Source organism: Pan troglodytes, chromosome 21, assembly GCF_028858775.2.
Source record: "Pan troglodytes isolate AG18354 chromosome 21, NHGRI_mPanTro3-v2.0_pri, whole genome shotgun sequence".
Classification (NCBI taxonomy): domain Eukaryota; kingdom Metazoa; phylum Chordata; class Mammalia; order Primates; family Hominidae; genus Pan; species Pan troglodytes.
Window position 1 is genome coordinate 7,986,187 of NC_072419.2, and position 24,377 is coordinate 8,010,563.

Consider the following 24,377-nt stretch of genomic DNA (forward strand, 5'->3'; position numbering starts at 1 on the left):
TGAAGTGGCTTCTCATGCCCACTCTGCAGAAGCAGAAGCAGAAGCAGCCACGGTCACATGGGGGGTGCCCCAAAGCCAGTGCTCCCCTTGTCAGCCCCACTGCCCCACAGTCCTACCCCATCCCCACAGTTCCATCCTGTCCCCAGTTCCAGTCATCCCCGCGCCAGGCTGGCAGGTGGCACGTGACAGAGGCAGAGCCAAATCATGGCTCTCAGAGGCCACGCGTAGAAAAGGCCCTGGCCTCACCATGGTTTAAGAGGAAACCAGCCCTGGCACGTCAGGGGACCAAGGATTCCAGAATTTTCAATTACCTTTTTATTTTATTTTCGATAGTTTTGGGGGAATCAATTACCTTTGCGGACAGGGTTTTGTTTAAAATCAAATCTTTATTCAAAAGGTAGTCAAGGCTGACAACTTATGCAGTCTGTGACAAAGAGCAAGTCAAGGCAAGGAAAAAGCTCTCACAAAGAACGTAGCTCTGTTCTCTTAAAATGTGTAACTGTTTTCCTGGTAGAGCAAAATTTCTTGAAAGGGGCCCAGTTGCGACTTTAAGCAGTGTTTAAACAGCCTGCCTCCGTGTCCAGCATTTAAATCAGCACAAGAGAATCGGCTGCCTGTGGGCCCTGCCTGAGCCTCAGCCCAGCTTGGAGTCTGAGGCTCCAAGGAGGACTGTGTGTATAAGCCATCCCATGGTCACCTTCCTGGACACGCCCCCCTCATGGCAGCCCCCACCTTAAGCAGCAGGCCGGCTGCAACCCATCATCATCCGAGGGTGGTTGCCCTTTGCTGCAGGAGGGCGGGAAGCCCCCCCCTGCCTGCCCTGCCCTCCAGTGGCTTCAGGCATCTGGGATGGAGTGGTCCATGGTGCGGTGGAGCAGGACTGGAGACAACCTGATACAGCAACAACAGTGACCAAGTTGGCAGCTCCTTCTCTCCACCCTCCAGCAACCTCCACCCCCTTCTGAGCCAGTGCATCCCATGTGGGCCTTCACTCTCAGATCTAAGACGTTCGAATCGCCAGAAGCCACAAGCTACCTTGGAGGGAGGGGAAGGGAGGATAGAGCTGGCTGAGTCTGTGCCCTGTGTCAGCACTGAGAAAGTGGAGGTGGCTGAGCCAGGTGCACCTGGGAGGCCGGGAGGTGAGGGGGATGGCAGAGGAGGGGTGAGGAGGGGTGAGGAGGGGTGCAGCCTTACTTTTTGACCATGTGCTCGTAGATCACACTGGGGATGATGGTCAGGGTGACAACGTTCCCAGCCGTGGCCAGAATCTCCATGATCTTTTTGTCCTAGGGAGGAGGCAAGTAAGCGATCACCCTAAGGATTGGGGACCAGGGGCAACTCTACAGGCCCCTCAGTGGAGGGATCAGCATGGCCACTGCTAGAGGACACCACTGATGGCTGACTGCAGGGCAGGGCTGCCTCGGACCCCGAGCCTGTCAGATGAGGGTCCCAGCAGACTCCCAGGTAAGGTCTTGCTTGAGTGAGAACATGGGTCTCCCACCTGAGGATCTCCTTGGTCAAATGAGCATGCCTCTTCCCACCCTCAGCTTGAAGGCCAGCAGTGTGAGCCTGACGCATAACAGGGCCTCATCAATGCGATTCTCCTCCCCCTTCCAAGGGCTCCCAGAGACTCACCAAGCCCACAGTCACATTTGGGTTCTGGCCTCAAAGCATAAATACCTCCCCATCCTGTGGGAGGTATTAGGCGTACCCATCCACCCTCTGGCTCCTGCTGCCGCCAGGGCCATAAGGGTCCTCCTCCTCTTACATCCTCTTACATTTGCTTGTTTGATAAAAAGAGATGGGCCTGCAAACACCACTTAGATCGTGGGAAGAACAAGAAATTAAAAGTCTCTATGCAAAGCGTGCCAGGTGGTCCAAACACTAACATTGTGGCCATAGAAGAGCCTCTGGCCCTCACTCAGAGCCTATTGACCTTTACTTTACACATGTATGTTATCTGGTTTTGTGTTTTCTTGGTTGTTCGAAAATAAATGTGAGAAGATGTGCTAGAGAGGACTAGTGATGGCCACAGGTGGAAATAAACTTTGAAAAGACAAACGATCTCAAGAAGTGTGGCTGGCTGGGACAAACCCAGTTCTGAAGAGCCTCACGACCCTATGGATTTCTGAATAACGATTTTCTAAAACATTCCTAAACTACTGAACATGATCCACTATACCAAAAAAAGTGCCATACAGAGCAAGGAGGTGTCCATGCAGCCAGCAATAGCTATTATTTATTAAGCACCTGCTATGTGCCTGGCACTGTGCTCAGAGCTCTAGGTACACTGTCTTTTTTTTTTTGGAGACAGGGTCTCTCTCTGTTGCCCAGGCTGGAGTGCAGTGGCATGATCATAGCTCACTGCATGCTTGACCTCCCAGGCTCAAATAGTCCTCCCACCTCAGCCTCCTGAGTAGCTAGGACTACAGGTGTGCACCACCACGCTTGGCTAATTTTTTAGTTTTTTTGTGGAAAGAGGGTTTCACATTGCCCAGGCTGGTCTCGTGCTCCTGGACGTAAGTGATCCTCCTGCTTTGGCCTCTCAAAGCACTGGGATTACAGACGTGAGTCACCGCACCCAGCCCTACGAACACCGTCTTACTGAACCCTCACAGCAACCTTAGGAAGAGGATGCTGAGGCTCAGGTGGGGTAAGCAAGCTGCCCAAAGACCTGAGCCCTCCCACCACCCGGCAGTCCCTCCCTGGCGTGGCCACCAGCCTACCTTCAGCCCGATAACATTCTGCCCGTCTACCTCACACACGTAGTGGTTGGTGAGGAGCCCATTGCGGGCCGCAGAACTCCCTTTGACCAGAGAGACAATCTTCCCCTTCTTGATCACGAAGCCGACGTGGCCCATGCTGTCCTTGTGCATGGTGACAGTCCGCTGGAACGGCCTGGCAGGAGGGACAGTGAGCTGTCCTGGGGACATGGCTGGGGTGAGACGGAGAGGCTGCCCGGGCCTGGCTACTCACCTGTCCCGAACCACCATGACAATCTTATCGCCTGATGCCTTCTTCACCACCTGATGGGCTTTGTGCGAGCTCCACCCGGCGCAGTCACGCCCGTCAATCTGCAGGATCTGGTCCCCAAAGCGCAGCCCCACAAGGGATGCTGGGGTGTTGGCCTGGACCAACTGCACAAAGAGCCCCTGGGGGAGGCAGGGCCCCAGAGTCAGCGTCCCTGGCCCACCGTAGGCACAGATCCCTCTTCCAACCTGTTGTTTTCCTCCTGATACTCCAGGAACCTACAGGGTGCCAGGGACACAGCTCTGCGTGGCGGGCACCAAGGTTACCCCATTTACCGGGGAGGAAACACTCTAGGCCTCATAGTTAGGAAGCAGGTGAGTCAGGATTTCAACCCTGGCCTGGGGCTGCACTCCGAAACACTCCACTGTACCATTCACAAAGGCATGGGCTTCCCTGGCGTCGGCTGTCTACACCGTCGCCTGGAAGCTAGATGCCCTGGGCAGCGAAGGGCAGGTGGGGAAGGGAGGCTCCTCCGAGCGACGGAAGCCCACGGAGAGGCCAGTGGAGGGCCCTGCGCAACCCAGCACCAGCCCCGCCCGGGTCTCGGGGAGGAGGGACTGGGGGCAAGAGCCTGGCCGCTGGGGTTAGGAGGCCCGCTCTGCACCTTCCTTACTGTGGACGGGACCTCTGAGCTCTGAGGCCTGGCGGGAGAGCGCGTGCAGCTCGAGCTCCTCTTCCCACCCAGCCCCCGCGCCCTACCTGGTCCACCTTCCGCAGCCTCAGCCCGGTCTTGCCGCGCTCGTCCTTGCACAGGTGGATCTCGCGCACCCCGGGCTTGATCTCAGCTCGCCGCACGCCCAGGCTGTACCCGGTTACCGGTGCCACCATCTGGCGGGGCCCGAGGCCCGAGACCGCTGTCTGCAGACACCAGGGAGCAGGGGGTCAGCCCGGCCCGTGGGGACCCTGTGCCTCAGGAGACACTGGGGTGGGGATGGGGAAAGGAGGACGGAGCCGTCCCCGGGTCCCACCACATCCCCAGTCCACGCTTCTCCCCTAGGGGCGAGAGGAGACGTGGCTCCACGCGGCCACTAGGGGGCGTCAAAGGCCATGCCCTTAAAACGCCAGGGGAACGGGGAGAGAAGGGGCAAGGATACAGGAAGAGGCCCTTCATTTTCCAAGGGAAATTGGATCAGGAAAAGACTCCTTTAAAACCCACTTAAAATAGAAAAAGTCACAGTAAATAGTGAGCAACAGGGGATAAAAGGACTGGATTTTTGTCTTGAGAAAAATGTAAAAATATAAAAATTCATGATGCAGAAAAAGGCAAGGAACTTCACTCTCCCAACACTGTTAAAGACGGTACTGGAAGACCTAGCCAGCACAGTAGGCAAGAAAAGAGGGGGAGTCACACAGGTCAGAAGAGAAGAAATAAAACGGTTCCTATTTATAGATGGCATGATGGTCTACTAGAAAATCCCAAAGAATCTACAAATAAACTCCTAGACCAAATAAAAGAGTTTAGCAAGGTCCTGGGATACAAAATTAACATACAAGATTCAATTGTACTTCTGTATACTAACAACGAACACATGTAAACTGAAATTTAAAATACAACACCAGGCTGGGCGTGGTGGCTCATGCCTGTAGTCCCAGCACTTTGGGAGGCCGAGGAAGATGGATCCCTTGAGCCCAGGAGTTCAAGACTAGCCTGAGCAACTGTTGAAACCTCCTCTCTACTAAAAATACAAAAATTGGCTGGGCTGGTGGCAAGCACCTGTAGTCCCTGCTACTCAGGTGGCTGAGGCAGGAGAATTACATGAACCCAGGAGGTGGAGGTTGCAGTGAGCCAAGAATGAGCCACTGCTCAGTCCAGCCTAGGTGACAGAGCAAGACTCCACCTCAAAAAAAAAAAAAAAAAAAGGAAAGGAAAGGAAAGGAAAAGAAAAGAAAAGGAATACAATACAATACCACTTACAATCACTCAAAAAAAAAAAAAAAAAAAAAGAGGCCTTGCTCAGTGGCTCACTCCTGTAATCCCAGCATTTTGGGAGACCAAGGCCGGAGGATCACTTGAGGCCAGGAGTTCAAGACCAGCCTGGGCAACAAAGCAAGACCCCCATCTCTGTTAAAAACAAAAACAAAGCAAAATAAAACTTAAAAATAAGAACAACAAAAAGAAATACGTGTAAATCTAACAAAACACATACAGGAACCGTATGCTGAAAACAACAAAATACTGATAAAAGATATCAAAGAAGACCTAAATAAATGGAAGATTCTCTGTATTCACGTGTTGAAAGAATTAGTAAAGCTGTCAATTGTCGCCAAATTGATATACAGATATAACACCATTTCTATCAAAATCTCTACAAGATGTTTTGCAGATCCAGGGAAGGTTAGTCTAAACTTTATATGAAAAGACAAAGGAATTTAGAATAGCTAAAACAATTCTGACAAAAAGAATGGCGAGAGGAATCACCACCAAATTTCAAGACTTATTATATATAGCTACAATAATCAAGACAGTGTGGTACTGGTGAAGGGATAGACAAGTATCGGTGGAACAAAGTAGAAAATCCAGAAATAGCCTCAAATGAGTAAAGTCAACTGCTTTTTGCAAGAGTGCTTTCAACAAATGGTGTTGGCTGGGCGCAGTGGCTCATGCCTGTAATCTCAGCACTTTGGGAGGACAACACAGGGAGATCAGCTGAGGTCAGGAGTTCAAGACCAGCCTGGGCAACAGGGTGAAACCTCATCTCTACAAAAATACAAAAATTAGCCAGGTGTGCTGGAACGTGCCTGTGGTCCCAGATACTCAGGAGGCTGAGATGGGAGGATCGCTTGAGCCCAGGAGGCGGAGGTTGCAGTGAGCCAAGATCATGTCACTGCACTCCAGCCTGGGTGACAGAGTGAGACCCCATCTCAAAACAAACAAACAAACAAAACAACAAAAAAAGCAAATGGTGCAACCATGGCAAAAATATGAACTTTGACTGAAACCTAACTCCTTACAAAAAAATTAACTCGAATTCAATCATAAATGTAAACGCAAAACATAAAACTATAACCATTTTAGAAGAACACGAAGGAGAAAATCTTTCGGACTTAGGGCTTGGTAAATATTTCTTTACAAAGTATGAGCCACAAAAGAAAAAAAAATCAATAAACTGGACCTCATCAAAATTCAGAACTGTTAAGCTACAGACTGAGAGAAAATATAAACCACACATCTGACAAAGGACTTCAGAATATATAAAGAACTCCCAAAACACTACAAACAAGCCCCAGCCTGGCCAACATAGCAAGACGTTGTCTCTACAAAAAATAAAAATAACAACAATAAAAGAAATTAGCTGGGCATGGTGGTGTGCACCTGTGGTCCCAGCTACTCAGGAGGCTGAGGTGAGAGGATCACCTGACCCGGGAGGTGGAGGCTGCGGTGACCTGTAATCACACCACTGCACTGCAGCCTGGACAATACAGCAAGACCCTGTCTCAAAAAACAAGAAGAAGAAAACCAGCCATTTAGAAAATGAGTAAAATATATGCAGAAACATTTTACCAGAAAGAATATACAGATGGTAATAAGCACATGGAAAGATGGTCCACATCATCAGGTGCCGGGGAAATGCAAATTAAGACCATCGTGAGCCATCACTATACCTATCATAGTGGCTAAAATATAAAATAGTAATAATACCAAATTCTGGTGAAGACATGAAGAAACTGGAGCACTCATGTATTGCTCACGGCAAAATAAAATGGTGTAGCCACTCCAGGAACTAGTTTGGCAGTTTGTTTTTGAGACAGGGTCTCGCTCTGTCACCCAGGCTGGAGTGCAGTGCTGTGATCTTGGCTCACTGCAGCTTCCGCCTCCTGGGCTCAAGCAATCCTCCTGCCTCAGCCTCCTGAGTAGCTGGGGCTACAGGCACAAGCCACCATACCTGGCTAATTTTTGTATTTTCTGTAGAGATAGGATTTCACCATGCTGCCCAGGCTGGTCTCGAACTTCTGGGCTCAAGTGATCCACCTGTCTCAGCTTCCCAAAGTACTGGGATTACAGGCATGCACCACCACACCTGGTGGCAGTTTCTTTAAAAAACTTAAACATACATTTGTCATACAGCCTAGCAATTGCACTTTGGGCATTTATCCTAGAGAAATGAAAACGTATGTCTATACAAAAACCTGTATAAGAATAACTTTGTTTATAACCACCAAAAACTGGGAACAACTTAGCTATTCTTCAACAGGTTAAACAAACCCTGGTACATTCACATCATGGAATACTACTCAGCAGTAAGAAGGAATGAACTATTATTGACACACACAACAGCCTGGATGGATCTAGAGGGTATTGTGCTGAGTGAAAAAAGCCAACCTCAAATGGTCACATACTGTACGATTCCACTTATGTAACATTCTGAAATGACAAAATTATAGAGATGGAAAACAGAGGGCTGGATGCCAGGGGTTAGGGAGGGTGGCAAGCAGGCAGGCATAACTATACAGAAGCAGCCTGGGAGGGAGGTGGTTGTGGTGATGAACTAGTTCTGTATGGATTGCGGTACTGGTTACATGAATCTACACACTGATGAAATGACATAGAACTAGAGACACACTGTACCCGCCTAAGACTCCTGGTTTTGATAGTGTACTATAGCTATGGAAAACATAAGCATTGAGGAAACTGGGTGAAGGGTACTAACAACTTCTCTGTACTCACTTTGCCTCTTCCTGGGAATCTACTGTTTAACAATAAAAAGTTAAAAGACATATAAAATTTTAAATTATAAAAATGTATTTATCATCTTATATTTTATCAAAATTACGGTTGAATGCGTTTATGTCTTCATTATAGGAACAAAGAGTGATGACAGTGGGGCTGCCTACAGAAGGACCTTCTTTGCTTCATGTCTGCCTTTCACAGCACGACCATGAAGGGGGCCACTGTGGAGAAACACCCCAGGGTGCCATCAATTCTTCTCAGGGTCCCACATGGCCTCATCCTTGTGGATTTCCTCCTGTCAGATCCTCGTTTTGGCAGTGGCTTTGTATGTGTCTGTGACAGTTCTCTATCATCATATCCATGAACTTCATGAAATTCCCCAGCCTTAGACAACTTTGCAGTTTGTACTTTCAGTTTCATCGGCTCAGGACGAGCCTGGCAGGAAGACTGACAGGTGGGACGCAGGGATGCTAGAGCTAACTGGCAAGGGGCTTAGGCGGGGACTGGTTCTACAGGTAAATATGTTTTCAGTGGCATATATTTCTGTGATGGTGTCTTTTGCTCCCCGAAGCCATGGAAAGCAGGAATTGAGCCTTGTTGTTTAATTTGGGGACCAGAGTTGGGTGACAAGCTCCTGCCCTCTCAGCTCTGTTTATCCATGCAGGCAGCCCTGCTTTTGATGCCCCCAGGTTCACGCTGGGCTTAATGACCTCCCTTCTCATCCAGCTCAGGCCCAAGGTCAAAGGGCAAGCCCTGGTTCTCCATCCCCAAGGCTTGTGGGAAGATCTGAAACCATGAAAGCCCACAGTGGTTTTCATGAAGCCTCAAAATGAACGGTGCCATCAAGAAACAGAGCCAGCAGAGTGCTGGGGAGAGGGGAGGTCCGAGCACAGAGAGAAAGAAGGTCTGTTGAAATGGCAAGACCAGGAAAAAGGGAGGATTGGGAGGTTCTGCGCCCGCAGCAGGCAGAAGCCAAATACATACACTGTCACCCTCTGGAATCCGAAGCAGGCTCTGCTGGACTTCTTGGCTGGAGAGGGAAAGACCCATATAATTTTCCAGTTCTGCCAAGTTTGGGTACAAAACTGATAGGGAAAGAAGGAAGAATAAATGTGTCATTAGAGGACATGTGCTTCCCTATGCCTGCCTGGCTCCCCTGTGGCTGCTCATTTTTATTAAGAAATGGAGCCTGGGAATGGTGTTTATTTCCAAGACTGCGGGGTATCCCCAGGAACACTCACTGATGAGCGCTCCTCGGAGGGCCCAGGTGCAGGGTGGGACACCGAGTCCTCATGCACCACTTTGCTATTCAACTCCACTGACTTTATTTGACACCCAGAAACCTCTGCATCCCTCAGCGAATGGTTCCCACCAGGACTGGCAGGGTCCTAATCCCTTCTTATAAGGATTTGTGTCCTTATAAGAAGAGACAACAGAGGGCTCATGCATGCGCTCTCATGCTGTATCTCTCTCGTGTTCTCATTTTCTCTCTCTCTTTTAAGCAAGTGCACTGAGGAAAGGCCATGTAAGGACTCAGCCAGAGGGTGGCCATCTGCAAGCCAGGAAGGGAGGCCTCACCAGAAACTGAATTGGCCAGAACCTTGATCTTGGGCTTCCAGCCTCCAGAGCTGTGGGAATATACATTTCTGCTGTTGAAGTCATCCAGCCTATGGTATTTTGTTATGGAAGCCTAAGCTGAATAAGGCAAGTGGGGTTCTGGCCCCTTCTCTCTTTGAGCCGCTATCTGCCTTCCACTTCTCCCCCACCTGCCCCCACACCAGGCCAGCCATAGTTCCAGCAAGGAAGTCCGACAAGTGTGGTATTTCATTCCCGGGGTCACATGAGATTGGATCACCAGAATGGTGCTGAAATGCTGATTTGAGGTGACTCAAATCGTTTATATAGACAGAGGCCCCACAAATGATATCACATCCTCAAGGCAGCCTTGCTGGGGGCATCAGAGAAGCCATAGCTTCCCTAACTTGAGCTGGGTTTGGAAGGATAAACAGGGGTTCACCAGGCAGTCAAGGAGGGAGGGGAACAGCATGGGCACAGGCTCTGGGAGGTGAGGTGACTCAGCCCAGGTCACCCAGGCAGTAAGGGGTGGGTGGCAACTGGAAGCCTGGTCCTCTCTTCCCACCATGTACAGTCCTTAACCCTGGAGCCTCCCATACCTTTGGCATTGCCAAGCTTCCCTGACGACCTCTTCCCTGAAAGGACTTGGCACCCAGGAGCCCCTCATCCCAGCCCACTCACCTGGTGGTGGGGAAATGGCTGCTGCCTGGACTGGCAGGGCTGGCATCTTGGGTGAGGCTCTGACCTGGGCCTGGGGAGGAGCAGGGAGCACTGGTCAGCTGTGGCCAGGACCCCAGGAACCCCAGAGCCTGGAGCTCCATGAGGCCAGGGTCTGGGCATTAGGGGTGTGAGTGGGCCCGGGGTGTGGGGGGAGTGTGCACCAACCCTCAGGGCTCAAGATCACGTAAACGTGGCCTCCGCAGATGTGTCTTTTCCTGGGAGGAAGTTCTGGGGGACTGTGACCCACCCTATGTCACAACCCATTTACTGCCTGCAACAGGCAGAACATCAAGGCCCATCTCCCAATCAAGTTCTCAGCTGAAAAGTCTCCATTTCTCAAAACCCACTGGAACCACAGAGTGCTGGGATGGAGGAGGAAGGGGGCTTCTGGGGGCTGAGCAGACCAATGCCTATGCCCACTAGTCTTGTTTCCTCTGAAAGCCTGCCTTAGAGCATGGAGCCCGCCCATCCTGGAGGGAGGGAGAGCTGGGCCTGGGCAGGACAGAGCAGGCATGAGAGAGGCATGCGTGCGCTGCTTGCTCTTTTCTATTCTTGCTGTAACGCCATTGGCATTGCCCCCTGGATGTCTTCTCTGCCCAGCAGGCCCTGCAGTGGACACCTACATGCCCTGAGGCCTACGGGAATCTCCAAGTGGCCCCAATACCCAGCACCTTCCAGGGTAATCCCCAAGGTCCCCTTCAGGGAATCCAGGCCAATGGGGCCTGGCGACTTACCTGAATGGCTTGGTCCACTTTTAGGTCCTCTAGAGATGGGTACAGGGATGACATGGCTGATTCTCGGAACACCCTGCAGAGTGCAGAGGGTGGGGAAGGATAAGGATGCAGCTGATGCCCCCTTGAAAGGAGGCACAGACATCCGCAACAGCAAGCGGGTTGGAACTTAATATTCAAACAGAAAGGCAGCAGGGCACTTAGAATGCCTCCCCGAAGTCCACCCCTAATCCCCTGTCGATATTTGAACTCTACTGTATTCCACTCATCTCCAGCCTCACTGTCAACTTTTAATCTTGGCCACAATGAAGTAAGACCAGTAGGAAGTTTATAAAGACTCTCACACAAACTGTAGCAGAACTTAGACACTCAACAGGGCACTGCTCCAGAGGGAGGAGGGAATGGGGGGTGGAGAGGCACCATGAGCACTTATTTACTAAACACCTTCTCATTGTCCCAGGGAGAATCAGCAGGACCTCTGAGCAAGGTGCCCAGAGAAAGTGAAAGGAATGATGACCTCTCAAGAAATGTTTTATTCCCTTCCTGACGAAATGTGGGGAAGGAGCAGTCTGCCTTTCTGGGTTCCTTCCCTTTACTCACTAACCACTGGCTCTGTCATACCTCCAGGCTTCGCCGAGGCAGTCCACTCCAACTGGAGCCCCTGCCCAACCTCCTTGTCACCCTCAGTTCCTGTGGGACACGCCTCCCCTGGCTCCCAGGCAATACGGTCACTGCCCCTCCCATCCAGGACCCTGCCCTCCGGGACAGCTCCGGGACAGCACCGGGCCAGCCTCTTGCTTGAACTCACCACTTGTCCTGACTGCAGTTCTGAGGGGTAAAGGTATGTCCTATTCGCCCCACTGAACTCACATGTGATAGGTACACATGATAAAGGAATGCCCGCTGGTGGCACAGGAAACTGAGGGTCCTGTGCCTGAGTGATGTGACTCCAGGCTTCCCAGGATCAGATCTGCTGGGCACCTCCCTGAGTGGCCACAGGCGCGCCGAGGACATCCTCATCCATCACTGCTCCTTCTCCTCCCTCTGCACCTGCTGCCTTGACCCCTGTGTCATCCTTGGCCCCGCCCCCACTATCCCTTCTTGTCTGTCATCAAATCCCATCCCTCCCACATCCCGTGTTGTGCAGGTCCCCATCATCTCCCTGGCCCTCTCCAGGTGCCATAACACCCTCCAAACACACTGCTGCCTCCCCTCCTGCCCTCCTGCTGCTCTCCAGACAGCAGCCACCAGGCCCTTTGTGTACACACTTGGGATGTCATGCCCTGGCTGAAAGCCCGCCAGTGGCTTCCCTGCCTTGGGAATGTACTCTCCTTAAAGTGGCTCACAGGGCCTTCACGATTCCACCAGAGATTGGAACTGGTGGGCCCAGGGCCAGATGGAAATAGATTTTATTTGACCTTGTGGAGTACTGTAAACGTTCAGATTAGCAGCTTAAACACAAAGCTCAAGGTACTGGATTTAATAATCGAATTTCCCACTGCTCCCAAAAAACAGGAAGCTTTGGCAACCCTAGGCTATAGCAGAGTAGCTACAATTGAGTAGCAGCAGACTCCAGGGTGACCCAGTCCACCATCCTCTATTGGCTGTTACACCCAGACCATTGTACTCACTGGTGCCAAGTCCCAATAGATATTTGTTTGCAACCCTTGTCTACCTCTCCAGCTTCATTTCTTGCCTTACGTCCTTTCAGCTGCTACTTTCAGCTCCAGCCACAATGAGCTACTTCCACGTCCTTGCATGTGATTCCCTCCTGTCTGTTTTGGATGTGTTATTCCTTCTATCTGGAATACCCCTCCTCTCCCTGCTCGTTGCTTGGCCAACTCCTAATAATTTTCAAGTCTCAGATCAGGGAGCTCCTCTTACAGGAAGCCTGCTTTGATTTGTGCTCCCCCTAGCCCCTGCTCCATGTCCTACTCCTGTTGAGTATTCACCACTCTTGTGGTTGCCTCTTTACTTGTCTGTCTACCTCCTTAGGAGTTCCAAGATGGCAGGAACAGGGGCTTCTCATTTGCTGTGAAGCCTCTAACCCCTAGCATAGAGGCTAGCTCAATAATATTGCCAGAAGCAACACATTCTACCTGGGCTTCCACTTTTCTCCTTGTAAAGTAAAGCTCTAGTATCCTAAGAACACCCACCTTCCTGGATGAAACAAGGACCAGAAGTCCCAAATGTGCCTCTCACAGTCCTGTTTTATTATTATTATTATTTTGAGACAGAGTCTCACTCTGTTGCCAAAGCTGGAGTACAGTGGCGTGATCTTGGCTCACTGCAATCTCCAACTCCTGGGCTCAAGCCATCCTCCCACCTCAGCTTCCCAAGTAGCTGGGATATAGGTGCATGCCACCACACCTGGTTAATTTTTGTATTTTTTGTAGAGACAGGGTTTCAGCATGTTGCCCAGGCTGGTCTTGAACTCCTGGGCTCAAGCAATTTGCCCGCTTCGGTCCCCCAAAGTGTTGGGATTACAGGCCTGAGCCACTATGCCCAGCCTTTTGTTTTTAAAATCTGAATTAGTGCCAATATTTAAAAATCTGGAAACACAAAATTCGTCACTTCTTACTTGGATTGAAAAAAATATAAACATTTGGCAAGGCAAGAGCTGGAATAGTGCATGGCAACACTCAGCCCGGCTGAGTCACAGCCTACCTCGTAAATGGGGCTGTACGTGCTTTCCTGTTTCCCCAAGTACCCATCAGCCCTTCACTGATTTACGTTGCCTGCTTGGTTCCTGGAGGCAGCCAGTTCCAGACCCTTGCCCTAGCCTGGCCTTTGGGGTAGAAATGACCATCCCAACAGGACAGGAATTTCCTAGGAGGGGAGGGAGTCTGGCTCTGACTTCCTTTAGACCACGTGGGGGAAGAGACCCCTTTGCTTATAGCCTTCCCCACTGTGTACACACACTATGAGATTTTTAATCTTGGGACAGTCCTCAGCAGCTATCATCTGCCAAAACGTGACCTGCCACCAGGACCACGCATGAACAGCAGATGCGAAAAGAAGCAGCCACTCCTGCCCTGATTTTCCTAACATTTAACCAGTAGAGCACTTATATTTTTGTCAGCTGTCCCCTGGGAGAGCAGGGAGTCAGAGATCCATTTCCTGGAAATCACTCCCGGGCCAGATCACATAACACTTTTTCTGTGTCTGAGATCCTTTCACCACTGCCACCTTCTCTGGATCCCATCTTAGTGCTGGGATGTGGGGAAGTGAGAAAACAGGTACAGTCGTTCCTTGGGCTAGGTTCCAGGACAATGCCCCTCACTCCCCATCCCTCGGATACCAACATCCACAGATGCTTATGTCCCTTACATAAAGTGGCATAATATTTGCATATAACTTATGCACATTCTTCTGTATACTTTAAATCATCTCTAGATTACTTACAATACCTAATGCAATGTAAATGCTAAACAAAGTTATACTTTATTTTTATTTGAATTTTTGTTGTTTTTTTTAATTTTTATTTTTTAAATATTTTCTGTCTACAGTTGGTTGGATCCATGGATGTGAAACCTGGGGATAGGAAAGGCATACTGTATCCCCTGCCTTGTAGCAGCTCACAATATAATGGGGAATGGTTCCCTGCCAGCGAACATGCTGTGTTTCGTTCAATCATTCAAAACATTTGAGTGTCCACTGTGTGCCAGACATGCTGGTCCCTCTGCTGTGCACATCATCCTCCTTGGTGTGATGCTCCTTCGAGGCTCAGTTCAGATGCTACTTCTCTGCTTGGCTTTTCCAGACTGCATGATACCCAGGCTGCCTGGCTAGGTCTTCCCGTGTATTCCACCCCTGACCTGTACTGCCCCTGTTGCCAAGCTATTTATCAAATTATGTGATTAATATCTGGCTATTTTCTTACACTGGACCTCACTCATAAGGGCAGGAGCTCTGTCCCGTTCACACACGATCCTTCCCCGCCACGGCACTGCCCAGCACACATATGCTAGCAAAAATTATTTGACTGAATAAATCAGTGGTTTTCCAAGGAACAGATTGGAAATTTATGTGGGCATTTTTGGGTGTCACGAGACTGAGGGGACAGTCATATCCCTGTCTGGGGGGGGGGTGGCAGGGATATGAAACTCCTGTAATGGATGGGACAGTCCATTACAGTCACCATAACAAATGGTCCTGTCCCGCACAACTTTCAGATATCCTGCCAAACTTTCAAGTAAGCCAAAAATCCGTTATAATTGGTTGTACATACAATCACAATGAATTTTTCCCTAGTTTTAGTACACACTAGATTGTCTGGAAATGCATATATCAGGTTGGTTGTGGGGAGTTACACTTTGATCACCATTCTGGAAAATCGCTGCCCACCCTGCTCACCACGGGTGAGTCACCCGAACAGCATGCCCACGTCTGTGTACATGTGTAGCTGTTACAGTGACTCCGCGCTTTTATATAAATATATTTAGCCTTTGACCCAAGACGTCAGATATAAACTGTTGGCAAAATTCAGCTGAATATTGTCTTCTAGTAAACCTAAGCTGATTCCTAAGTTGGGTACAAGCATGATCGGGTGTAAGCCAGCCTCAGCTTTTACAAAGTGAAATGCATATACTTTTATTAGAAATTACTTTCATTTCCCTGCCTTCTCCTTATAAAGAAAGGGCATCATATTGATTTTTTTACCCGGGGAACCATCACCTGGGCTGCAGCCTCAGGACGAACCTGTCCCTTCCCTCTGCCTCAATTTCCTGCTTTGGGAAATAGGAGCCACAAGCCACAAACTCCATCCACCGCGCCACAGGAGCGAGGTCCAACGCAACGGTCCCTAGGGCCTGCCTCCACCCCAGCCTCAGTTTCCCATCTGTCACATCGTTCCATGATCTCGAAATGACTATAACCCCTTTCTTAGCCCCAAACCAGCCGGAAGCGACATCTTCCGGTTGCTACAGGTTACGGCGGTTGCTATGGGTTACGGCGGTTGCTATGGGCTACGGCGCCTGCGCAGAAACACCGCCAAGCGACCCAGCAACTTCTAGAGCGCATGCGTTTCGCCCACCCAGGCCCGGGCGCGGTGAGGGGTGACTCCCACGATCCCTAGCGGCTGCAGAGTGGAAAATGGCGGCCTCCTTGCTGCTTGCGTTACCAGAGTCCACCCGGCCTCGTGCTTTCTCCGGGCGCCCGTAGCTGGCGCCGGCATCCACAAAAATAGATCAGGTAAAGCAGCAGAGTAAGGGATAGGAAGACTTGGTCGGGCTCCGCGGCCCCTCTTTACCGGATTGGAGGCTGCGCGGGTGAAATCGAGCTTTAAACTCCCCTGGCCTCGGAACACCATTTGTAGCCTCCGAAGGAGGAGGACTTATAAGATTCTGTACTAAGGCAGCCGTGGGAAGGGAGGAGAACCAGGTCGGCCCGCGCGCTCCCGGCTGCTTTTGCTCTCCCTTTGGTTTCGAAAGCGTCAAGTCCCAAGGTATTTCCTACCAATTGTGACGTCACCCTTCCTCCCCCCTTTCTCACCCGTTTCTTGTCTGGCCGTGACTTCTGACCCAGTGTTGAGCTAAAAATGCCCCGCCCCACCCTACGCAGATTCACCCGGCGTCCCACCCACCAGTGACTGAGTGACTGGGCTTCTGCTGCCTAGGGAAGGGTTCTTGGCTTGGCCGGGCACATCAATTCCCACAGCAAAATCAGACCGAAAGCCTGTTATGAGGGACTCAGGCAGTTGGATCTGGCGTATAGGAGGAAGGCTAGGGCAATCAGGAAGGTCTCCTGGAGGAAGGAAGAAGACCCTGACAGGGCCGTGTAGGATGGATGTTCAAGTGGGAAGAGAGTGTGCTATTCCAGGGACAGGGAGGCCCAGGCCTGAGAGTCCAGTTGCCTTCTGGATCCCGTTTACCTCGCAGATTATCCAAACTGGACTCGTGATTTTCCCCAGCTGTGCCGCGCCTCCCCAGCAGTCTCACTAAATCCACCCATGGGCTATGTCAGAAATCTGGGAGTTATCCTCAGCTCCTCCCTTTCCCTTCTGAAGCCATACCTACTTCTTGCCCTCAAATCTCTGTGACCTGACTTCTGGTAATGTTTCTATTCTCACCATCTCATTCTTCTCCACACTTATCATGAAGTTCATTTATTCCAGACTACTTTAGGTTGAGTTCTAAAAGTCAGCCTGCTAGTTCATGCCTCCATGCTTTTGCAGGTGCTATTCCCTCTGTCTTAAGAGTCATTCATGCCTTCTCTCTTTTCCTCGTTGTGAACTCTTTTTCCTCCAATTTAAAGCTTTCCCCCACATGTACCCATGGAGATTGGCAAGCCTCCCTGCTCTAGACGACAGCATTTCTTGTATTTGCCTCTTCATCATATATTCCACAAGTGTTTATTAATCACCTACTATGAGCAAGGCCTTCTGCATTTCCTAGGTTGGATTTCCACTGTGCTGTGTTTGTTTGCTCATCTCCCTCACTGGTCAGGAAATGTCACTCATTTGTTAACCCCCAGTGCTGAGCACAGTGCCTGGCACACAACAGGCATCCCATTACTATTTCTGAAAGGAGTGGAAAAGCAGGCACAGAGAGAAGAGAAAGCCTGATATCCTAAATATACAGTCTTTCTTCCCATGCCTGTCTGTGTTTGCAGTCAATAAGTAGAAAGTCTTTCGAAGAATAACCTGGGCCTGGAAAAGGAGAGAAACCATGGCCCTAACGAGTTAGGTTGAAAGGCTGCCTGGCCCCTATAATCTGACTGTGGAAGTTTGCTCAGTTCTGTGCTGATGGCTTCCCACAAGTAATTGGTTCCTCCGAAAGGAAAAGAACCCACCTAACCCCTCTCTCTCAGAGGAATTTTCCTCTCCCACAGCCCTTTCCAGATTTCCATCCCTGAGCTTCTGTACTTTTTGATATAAGCAATAACAACACCCACAACAAACCAATAGTTGGGCTTCGGAGATCAGCAGGGCTGACAAGGGGACTTCAGCCCCCATCTTTGAACTTAGAGTGAGAACACTCTTTGGAACACTTTGTTCCAAAGAGCTGAAGTGATGGAACTCCCACTCGTTCCTGTGGACAGCTCATCCATCCTTTACAAGACAGTGCGCGGGAGGGAAGCGTGGGTTAGAGTGTCAGAGGAATAGCTCCTGGAAGGCCAAATTAGCCCAGGGATGTGGTGAGTCGGAATAGAAGAAGCTGTTGCTAGGCCACCAGCATGTACCCCCGTTCCTCCTCTCAGTGCTGCACTGCCTGCTGGGGAAAAGCTGTGACTTCCTCAAGCAGACACGCCTGAACCCAGGCCCAGGCAGGGCAGGGTTCAGACTGACTGCTTCTGACTTGTGAGAGCGCAGCATAGGCAAATCCCCTTTGAATGTCATTTCTTCCTTTGTAATCTGGATAACAATAGTTGCATCACAGTTGTCTGGAGACTGAAAGATTTTTAAAAAGAGATAAGGTGTCTACGGAAAGCATTTAGCACAGCACCTGGCACATAATAGGCATTCAGTAAAAGGTAGCTGTTTATTCATTGTTTCAGCGCTTACTTACTCAGCACCTGCTAAGTCTGAGTACTGTTCTAGGTATCAGCAGTGAAGGAAAGAAGACTTGGTCCCCAAATGTACTTTCTTTGGGGGAAGAGCTGGATAAATAGGCTCTGTGACTCTGTGTGCTGTGTTAGATGGTGGGAGGCACTGGAGAGAAAGAGCAGGATGGAGGGTCATGTCAGGAGGTTCAGAAGCCTTGCTGGCTGGGTGGGGTGACATTTGAGGAAAGGCCTAATGGGGTGGGCACGGCCATTGCAGAGCCTCTCAGGTGGGAGTTGGTGTTGTGTTTGGAGGACATCTGCCAGTGAGAAGCCAGTTGTGCAGAGAGGGAGCAAGGAGGAGTAGTGGGGAGGAAGCTGGAGAAGTGAGAGGGGCCAGATCCTGGAGGGCCTGGAGGTCATGGTGAGGACTTTGGCATTTACTGTAGTGAGATGGGAGCCACTGGGGGATTTGTAGCAGCAGAGTGCCAAGGTCCAAGGGTTATTTTGACAGGCCTCCTCTGGCTGATGTTTGGAGGATGGGCTACAGGGCAGGAGTGGGAGCAGGAGCCCAGGTGGGAAGTGATGGTGGTGGAATTGTCATGAGCTTGGGCCACTGTACGTGAAGCTGCCTGTCCAGTGCCCGCCCAGCCCATACCAGGCTCGTTTTCTGCCCCATTTTCTGAGACCCTGCTGAGGAGGGCATGCACTGGCTCCTGTGTCCAGTATGTCATTCCATTCTCCTGACTTTGTGGGCTATTTTCAGTCTCCAGATGAAGAAGCCAGTTCTTAGAAAGGTGAAGCCCCTGGCGCAGTTCCCCAGCAGGTGTTTCAGTGCTGTGGCAGGAAGGTTTTTTGATAGAAACAGCCTCAGGCCAGAGAAGTCGGCCTGAGCTGTGGATTCCTTGGGAGAAATGGGCTTTTTGCCTGCCTGCAGCCTCTGGTTTCGGCTGGAATTGGCCTTTCAAGGAGCAAAGTGTGGGTCTCATCTCCTTGAGCACAGTCATGGGCAGTCAGAAGGCATCGGGAGCCCTCATGATGTCTGGGTGAAGAAAATCACTCAGCCCTTAATCAAACTTGGCCCAGGGCTGGGATCAGAAGAAGAAACCCCACTTCACACTTGACTGCCTGGAGTGAAGCACTTTGAAAGGAAGCTGCCTGGGAAGTCCCAGAAGGGAAGGGGCAGGGAGGGAAGGGGACAGGGTGAGAGCAGGTCTCACTCATCCCAATCCCAGCCAGGATCGGGTCAGGGCCCCCAGCGCTTACCTGCAGGCCAGGTGCTGCTCCACGACCTTCTCCAGCCGCTGCCGCTGCTGAATCTGTTTCCCTCCCTGAAACGTAGCCCGGTCTCTCAGCTGGCTTCCTGCTCTGGGAAGGGTGGTGCCTGTCTCCTGTTCAGCTGACTCACCTTGGACTGGGATGGGCACAGGTGAAGGCTGTGGCTGGGTAAACAAGGCAGGTTGGCAGCCCAGAGGAGGCCTTTGGCCTTAGTCTAGATTTGGAGGTGGGATTAAGGCCCTCACAGCTGCTGTTCAGAAGGTTGTGAACCAAGACTTCTTGGCCTTTTCTTAAAGAGCTCTAAATTTGGGTTGGACATCTAGTCCTGCTGATCGAGGCAGTTGGCTAGAGGGCGGTTGGTGATAGGTATCTAGGGGTCTAGGCCAGGATATTAAAAAGTGGTCATATCCTGTGACCCAGCATTTCTTCTAGGAATTTGTTACAGTGGAGTCACAGGGCCCATCCATCACTGCTGCTTCTAGTAAGGAAAATGTAGAAATCCCAAATGCCCATCTCTGTGGTCTGCTTGAATAAATCATTGTCTGTGGAAGATCACAGAGCTATTAAAGGCATTTAAGGAAGAAGGTATGAGGAAACATTTCTGAGATTCTAGTGAGATGTTGAAAAATCAATATTGTGAATCTCCTCTTGCATTTTCTTTTCATTTTTTGTAGAGTGGATGTGCGTTGAAAGCAGTCTAGGAGGACATACACTAAAATGCTGAGTATCTCTGGATGGCGGCGGCGTTGAGGGTGAGGTTTTCAGTTTGTACTTTTGTGTGTTCCAAGGTGGTTTTTTTTTTTTTTAAGTTAGCTTTTGCTCTGAATGCTCATGACTTTTGTAAGGGGGAAGCAATTAAGTTTGATTATTGTAACGGGAATTTAGAGTGGTTGTCTCCTGGGAGCAGATCTAAGGAGCTGTGTGCTGAGGTGGAGATTTTTTTTTTTATGGCACATTTTTGGTGTCTTAAATTTTGAAAAGCTTAAATGTACTACTTATTCCAAAAATAATTATATAAATTTGAACAGAAAAGGAGGAAGAATTTAGTTTAGATCCTGGTGGGTTTGGTTGGGTGAGGGTGCCTGTCGCACTGGGTGCCTGGGGAGGGACGAGGGACTCGTGTGCTGGGCAGTCCCATGAGGATTGACGCTGTACACACTCAGGGTGTGTCAGTATCTGGGCTGCTTCCTGGGCCAGGCAGGCCTACGTCACAGTCTCCATGACCCACCTGGCAGAGTTGCACTAGCCTTGGGTGTCAGATCTTGTGCCTGCCAATGAAGAGCTTACAGCCCAGAGTCCCACACAGGAAACACACAATAGGAATAATAACAAGAAAGACATTTGCCACTAATTCAGCACTTACTCCCAGAGAGCACAGAGATTCTACCCCTGGCACTTTAAAGGCATTATCTCAATGGCTTCTCGTGCCATCCCTGCAGAGTAGGTGTGACTCACACCATTCCTCCAGGTGGGGAAACTGAGGCACAGAGGCAAAGTTTCTCTCTCAAGTTAGCTGGAAAGTGGGCCAAGGCCATGTCTTCTCTTCTATGGGACACGCTGTTTCAGAAAGCTGAGGTGTGGGGCAACCTCAGAGTAAGCTGTGTGGGCCTGAAGCTGAGGTAACGTGGGTGATGGACCCACCTTAGGTCAGGTGTCCAAGGCCAAAGCAAAGTGGAAAATAGAGATCCTAACTAAACCAAGCCACTCCTCCCCCACCTCACTTCATTCAGTCATGACCTGAAAGGGCCTTTATAGAAGAGGGAGGAGGAAGCAGGCCCTTCCAGGTAAGGGGCTTGCCTGTGGTCCCAGCATGTCAGCATGGAGCCCAGGTCCCCTAACTCCCACCTATTTAATACCTACAGGGACTCTCTTTCTATTCCCTCTTTGGATAGTTGCCACCCATCACTGACTTCCAGCCACCTGGAAATATCTTTCACTGGGCATGCCCTTGCTCGAACTCTTCAGTGGCTCCCTCCTGCTTCAGGGTCTGGACTAAACTCCCAGGGCTGACATAGAGACCTCCACAGCCCACTCCCTTTATTACCTCCTCAGCACTCCCCCAGCACCTCTGCCTCAGCTGGACTGGGAGCCCCACCATTCCTGCCCCGCCGCACACCCACTTCCTACCTGCCCTGACTCCATACCTTTGCCTGTCCTGCCGCTGCCCCTGGAACACCTTCTCCTGCCCCCACCCACCTAGCCACATCCACCACTGAGCTCCTCCAGGAAGCCTCTGGGATCCCCCACATCCATGTGGCCTCTCCCGCCTCTGACTCTGGATCATACGCTCGTGTTGCATTCTTTAGTAATCATCATCTTGTATTCATGTGTACCTTTTAGGCTACTAGTTAGACCCTAAGTTCCTTGAGGGCAGGGCCAAGTTATTAGCTCTACAGTGGTCACTCTTCTTTTGAGACAGCATTTCGCTCTGTCACCCAGGCCATAGTGCTGTGGTGCAATCATGGTTCACTGCAGCCTCCACCTCCCAGGCTCAAGGGATTCTTCCACCTCAGCCTCCCTATTAGCTGGGACGACAGGTTCACACTGCCACACCTGGCTAATTTTTTAATTTTCTGTAGAGACAGGGTTTTGCCATGTTGCCCAGACTGGTCTCAAACTCCTGGGCTCAAGCAGTCTGCCTGCCTGAGCCTCCCAAAGTGCTGGGATTACAGGTGTGAGACCCCACACCCAGCCAGTTACTCTTTTCAAAATAAGGAGTGGAACTGTGCTCTGACCAGACTATATTTCTGCTTTGTTATATATTTGTATGAACAAGTCTAAAACTTTGGGTGGCCAGTAAACAGCACACACTCAGAAACTCCCCGATAGCACCCATGGCACCCTGAGTAATCAACCACTAATGTCCTTCCTGCTGGGCCCAGAGGCCTCTCCGGATCCTCTCGTCATAATGCTGCAGGCAGCTACCGTCACCTAGAGTTGGCTCATGAGGTGAAGTCTCCATGCCATCTGGAATGGGTGCTCCATGATGGCAGGGGCTTGTCTTAACCCTGAGGCCTAGTACTATGCCTGGCACATAGCAGGCTCACAGTAAATTTTTTTTTTTTTTTTTTGAGATATGGTCTTGCTCTGTCTGCCAGGCTCAAGTGATCCTCCTGTCTCAGCCTCCCACGATCCTCCTGCCTCAGCCTCCCAAGATCCTCCTGCCTCAGCCTCCCACAATCCTCCTGCCTCAGCCTCCTGAATAGCTGGGACCACAGGCGTATGCCACCACAGCTGGTTAATTTTTGTATTTTCTGTAGAGATGGGGTTTTGCCATGTTGCCTAGGCTGGTTTTGAACTCCTGGGCTCAAGGGATGTATCCACCTTGGCCTCCCAAAGTACTGAGATTACAGGCGTGAGCCACCACACCTGGCCTCAGTAAATATTGACTGAGTGAATAAATGCCCCTCCTAGAAAAGTCAATCACAGTTAGAAACTTAAATGGCTGACCCTTATTTAAAAGATGGGTTGGGCTGGGGCATCCGATCTGAGTCCCAGCTCTGTGATGTTGCACATGTTACTAAACCTCTCTGAGCTGTAGTTTCCACACCTACCTTCTTTGTAGACTTATCCTGAAGACTAAATGAGGTAACCATGTGAAGTACCTAGGACACAGCTGGCATTTAGTAAATGTTAGTTTCCTACTTTCTCATGGCTGCATGTCACAGAAACAGTCATCTGATTGGAGTGAAAATAGAGATGCTCTTCCCAGAAGAAGAGAGAATGTCGGCTGGGCAGAGAAGGAGCTGCTCTACACTCCAGCCCTCTGCGTGGAATCTGGGTAGTGCAGCAAGACCCTGGCTTATGTCATCCCAGCTTTGTTCCTACTGCTGAATGCTAATAACAGGAAGCGTAGCATTTATTGAGCTCCTGCACACTGGGTGCTCTGCTGGGCACTGGGCATACACTGATCTCATCTGTTCACCATAATTCCCAGCTTCAGAGTGAAGCACTTTGCCCAAGGCAACACACCCCAAGAGTGGTAAGGCCAGGCCTTGGCTCTGAACCTCTAGGAGTCTCCTACCCTGGTGCAGCTGAGTCACAGATTTCTCTTTAAGAAACCCACAAAGAAGTCCTTAGGTGGCAAAAATTTGATCACATGGCCACATAGAGCTGCATGGGAGACTGGGAAATGGAGGCAGTCTATTGTTAGCAGGTTCTGTGCCAGCCTCTACTATAGCATGCTGTCAAGCCCTGCCCTCTCTGGGCCTCAGTCTCCATATTTGGCCAGGGAAGAGTTTGGATGGATTTTCTCTGAGGTTTGCCCTAACTGTACTAAGGCCCCACAAAGGGCCAACTCTATTGCCACTTCCAGTCCCTGCTGTGGCGTGAACACCAAAGATGTCCACTATGAGCATTTGGTCTCCAAACACAATGTCCTTCATGCTATTTCTGAGCTCCATCTTGGTTTTGCTTTTTGGAGATGTGTGTGAGTTAAGGTAGGCCAGGTTATGCTGCAGCAACAAACAACCCTGAAATCTTGGTGGCTCATAATAGGAAGTGTCTTTCTCATGCACGCTACTACCCGTCGAGGGCTGGCAGGGTCCCCATGTCTCCTTACTCCAGGACTGGGGGTGATGGAGCAGCTGCCATCTCAAAGGCCGTCAGAAGCCACGGCAGAGGGAAAGAGATCTTTGTCTGGCAATTAAGTGCTCCAGCCCAAATGACAGATGTCACTTCTCACACCTTGTTGGCCAGGTTACCCCACCTCCCAATCACAAGGGAACAGGGAGCTGCCATCCCACCACATGCCTGGAAGGCAGAGAGTAGGAAATATAGGAGGATGACATTAATAACAACCTCAGGCCTCTGTTCCAGAGTGTCTGCCAGCCGGCTCTGATCATCTGTGTCAGGGCAGGGGTAGCAGATGTGGCCTGGGAGGCTGCACCGAG

General features: G+C 50.4%; 1 protein-coding gene and 1 long non-coding RNA gene across 5 annotated transcripts in view; one reads left to right on the forward strand and one right to left on the reverse strand.

Annotated features, from left to right (window-relative positions):
• Nucleotides 1–366: 366 nt before the first annotated feature.
• On the reverse strand, nucleotides 367–20,065 carry SDCBP2 (syndecan binding protein 2). 4 transcript variants are annotated; one of them, XM_016937212.3, is made up of 9 exons: nucleotides 19,474–20,065; nucleotides 10,729–10,801; nucleotides 9,956–10,025; nucleotides 8,684–8,784; nucleotides 3,730–3,888; nucleotides 2,977–3,152; nucleotides 2,727–2,898; nucleotides 1,195–1,286; nucleotides 367–891 (listed from the first exon to the last, which is right to left on the reverse strand). In XM_016937212.3, the coding sequence occupies exons 2-9, from the start codon at nucleotides 10,780–10,782 to the stop codon at nucleotides 837–839; spliced, it is 879 nt and encodes a 292-aa protein (XP_016792701.2). In that variant the 5' UTR covers nucleotides 10,783–10,801; nucleotides 19,474–20,065; the 3' UTR covers nucleotides 367–836.
• The window catches only part of LOC104003489 (uncharacterized), a 53,629-nt gene continuing 44,965 nt past the window's right edge, over nucleotides 15,714–24,377 (forward strand). The window contains exons 1-2 of the long non-coding RNA XR_001712066.4: nucleotides 15,714–15,918; nucleotides 20,160–20,237. This is a non-coding gene — a long non-coding RNA (uncharacterized LOC104003489). The remainder of the gene's footprint in view (nucleotides 15,919–20,159; nucleotides 20,238–24,377) is intronic.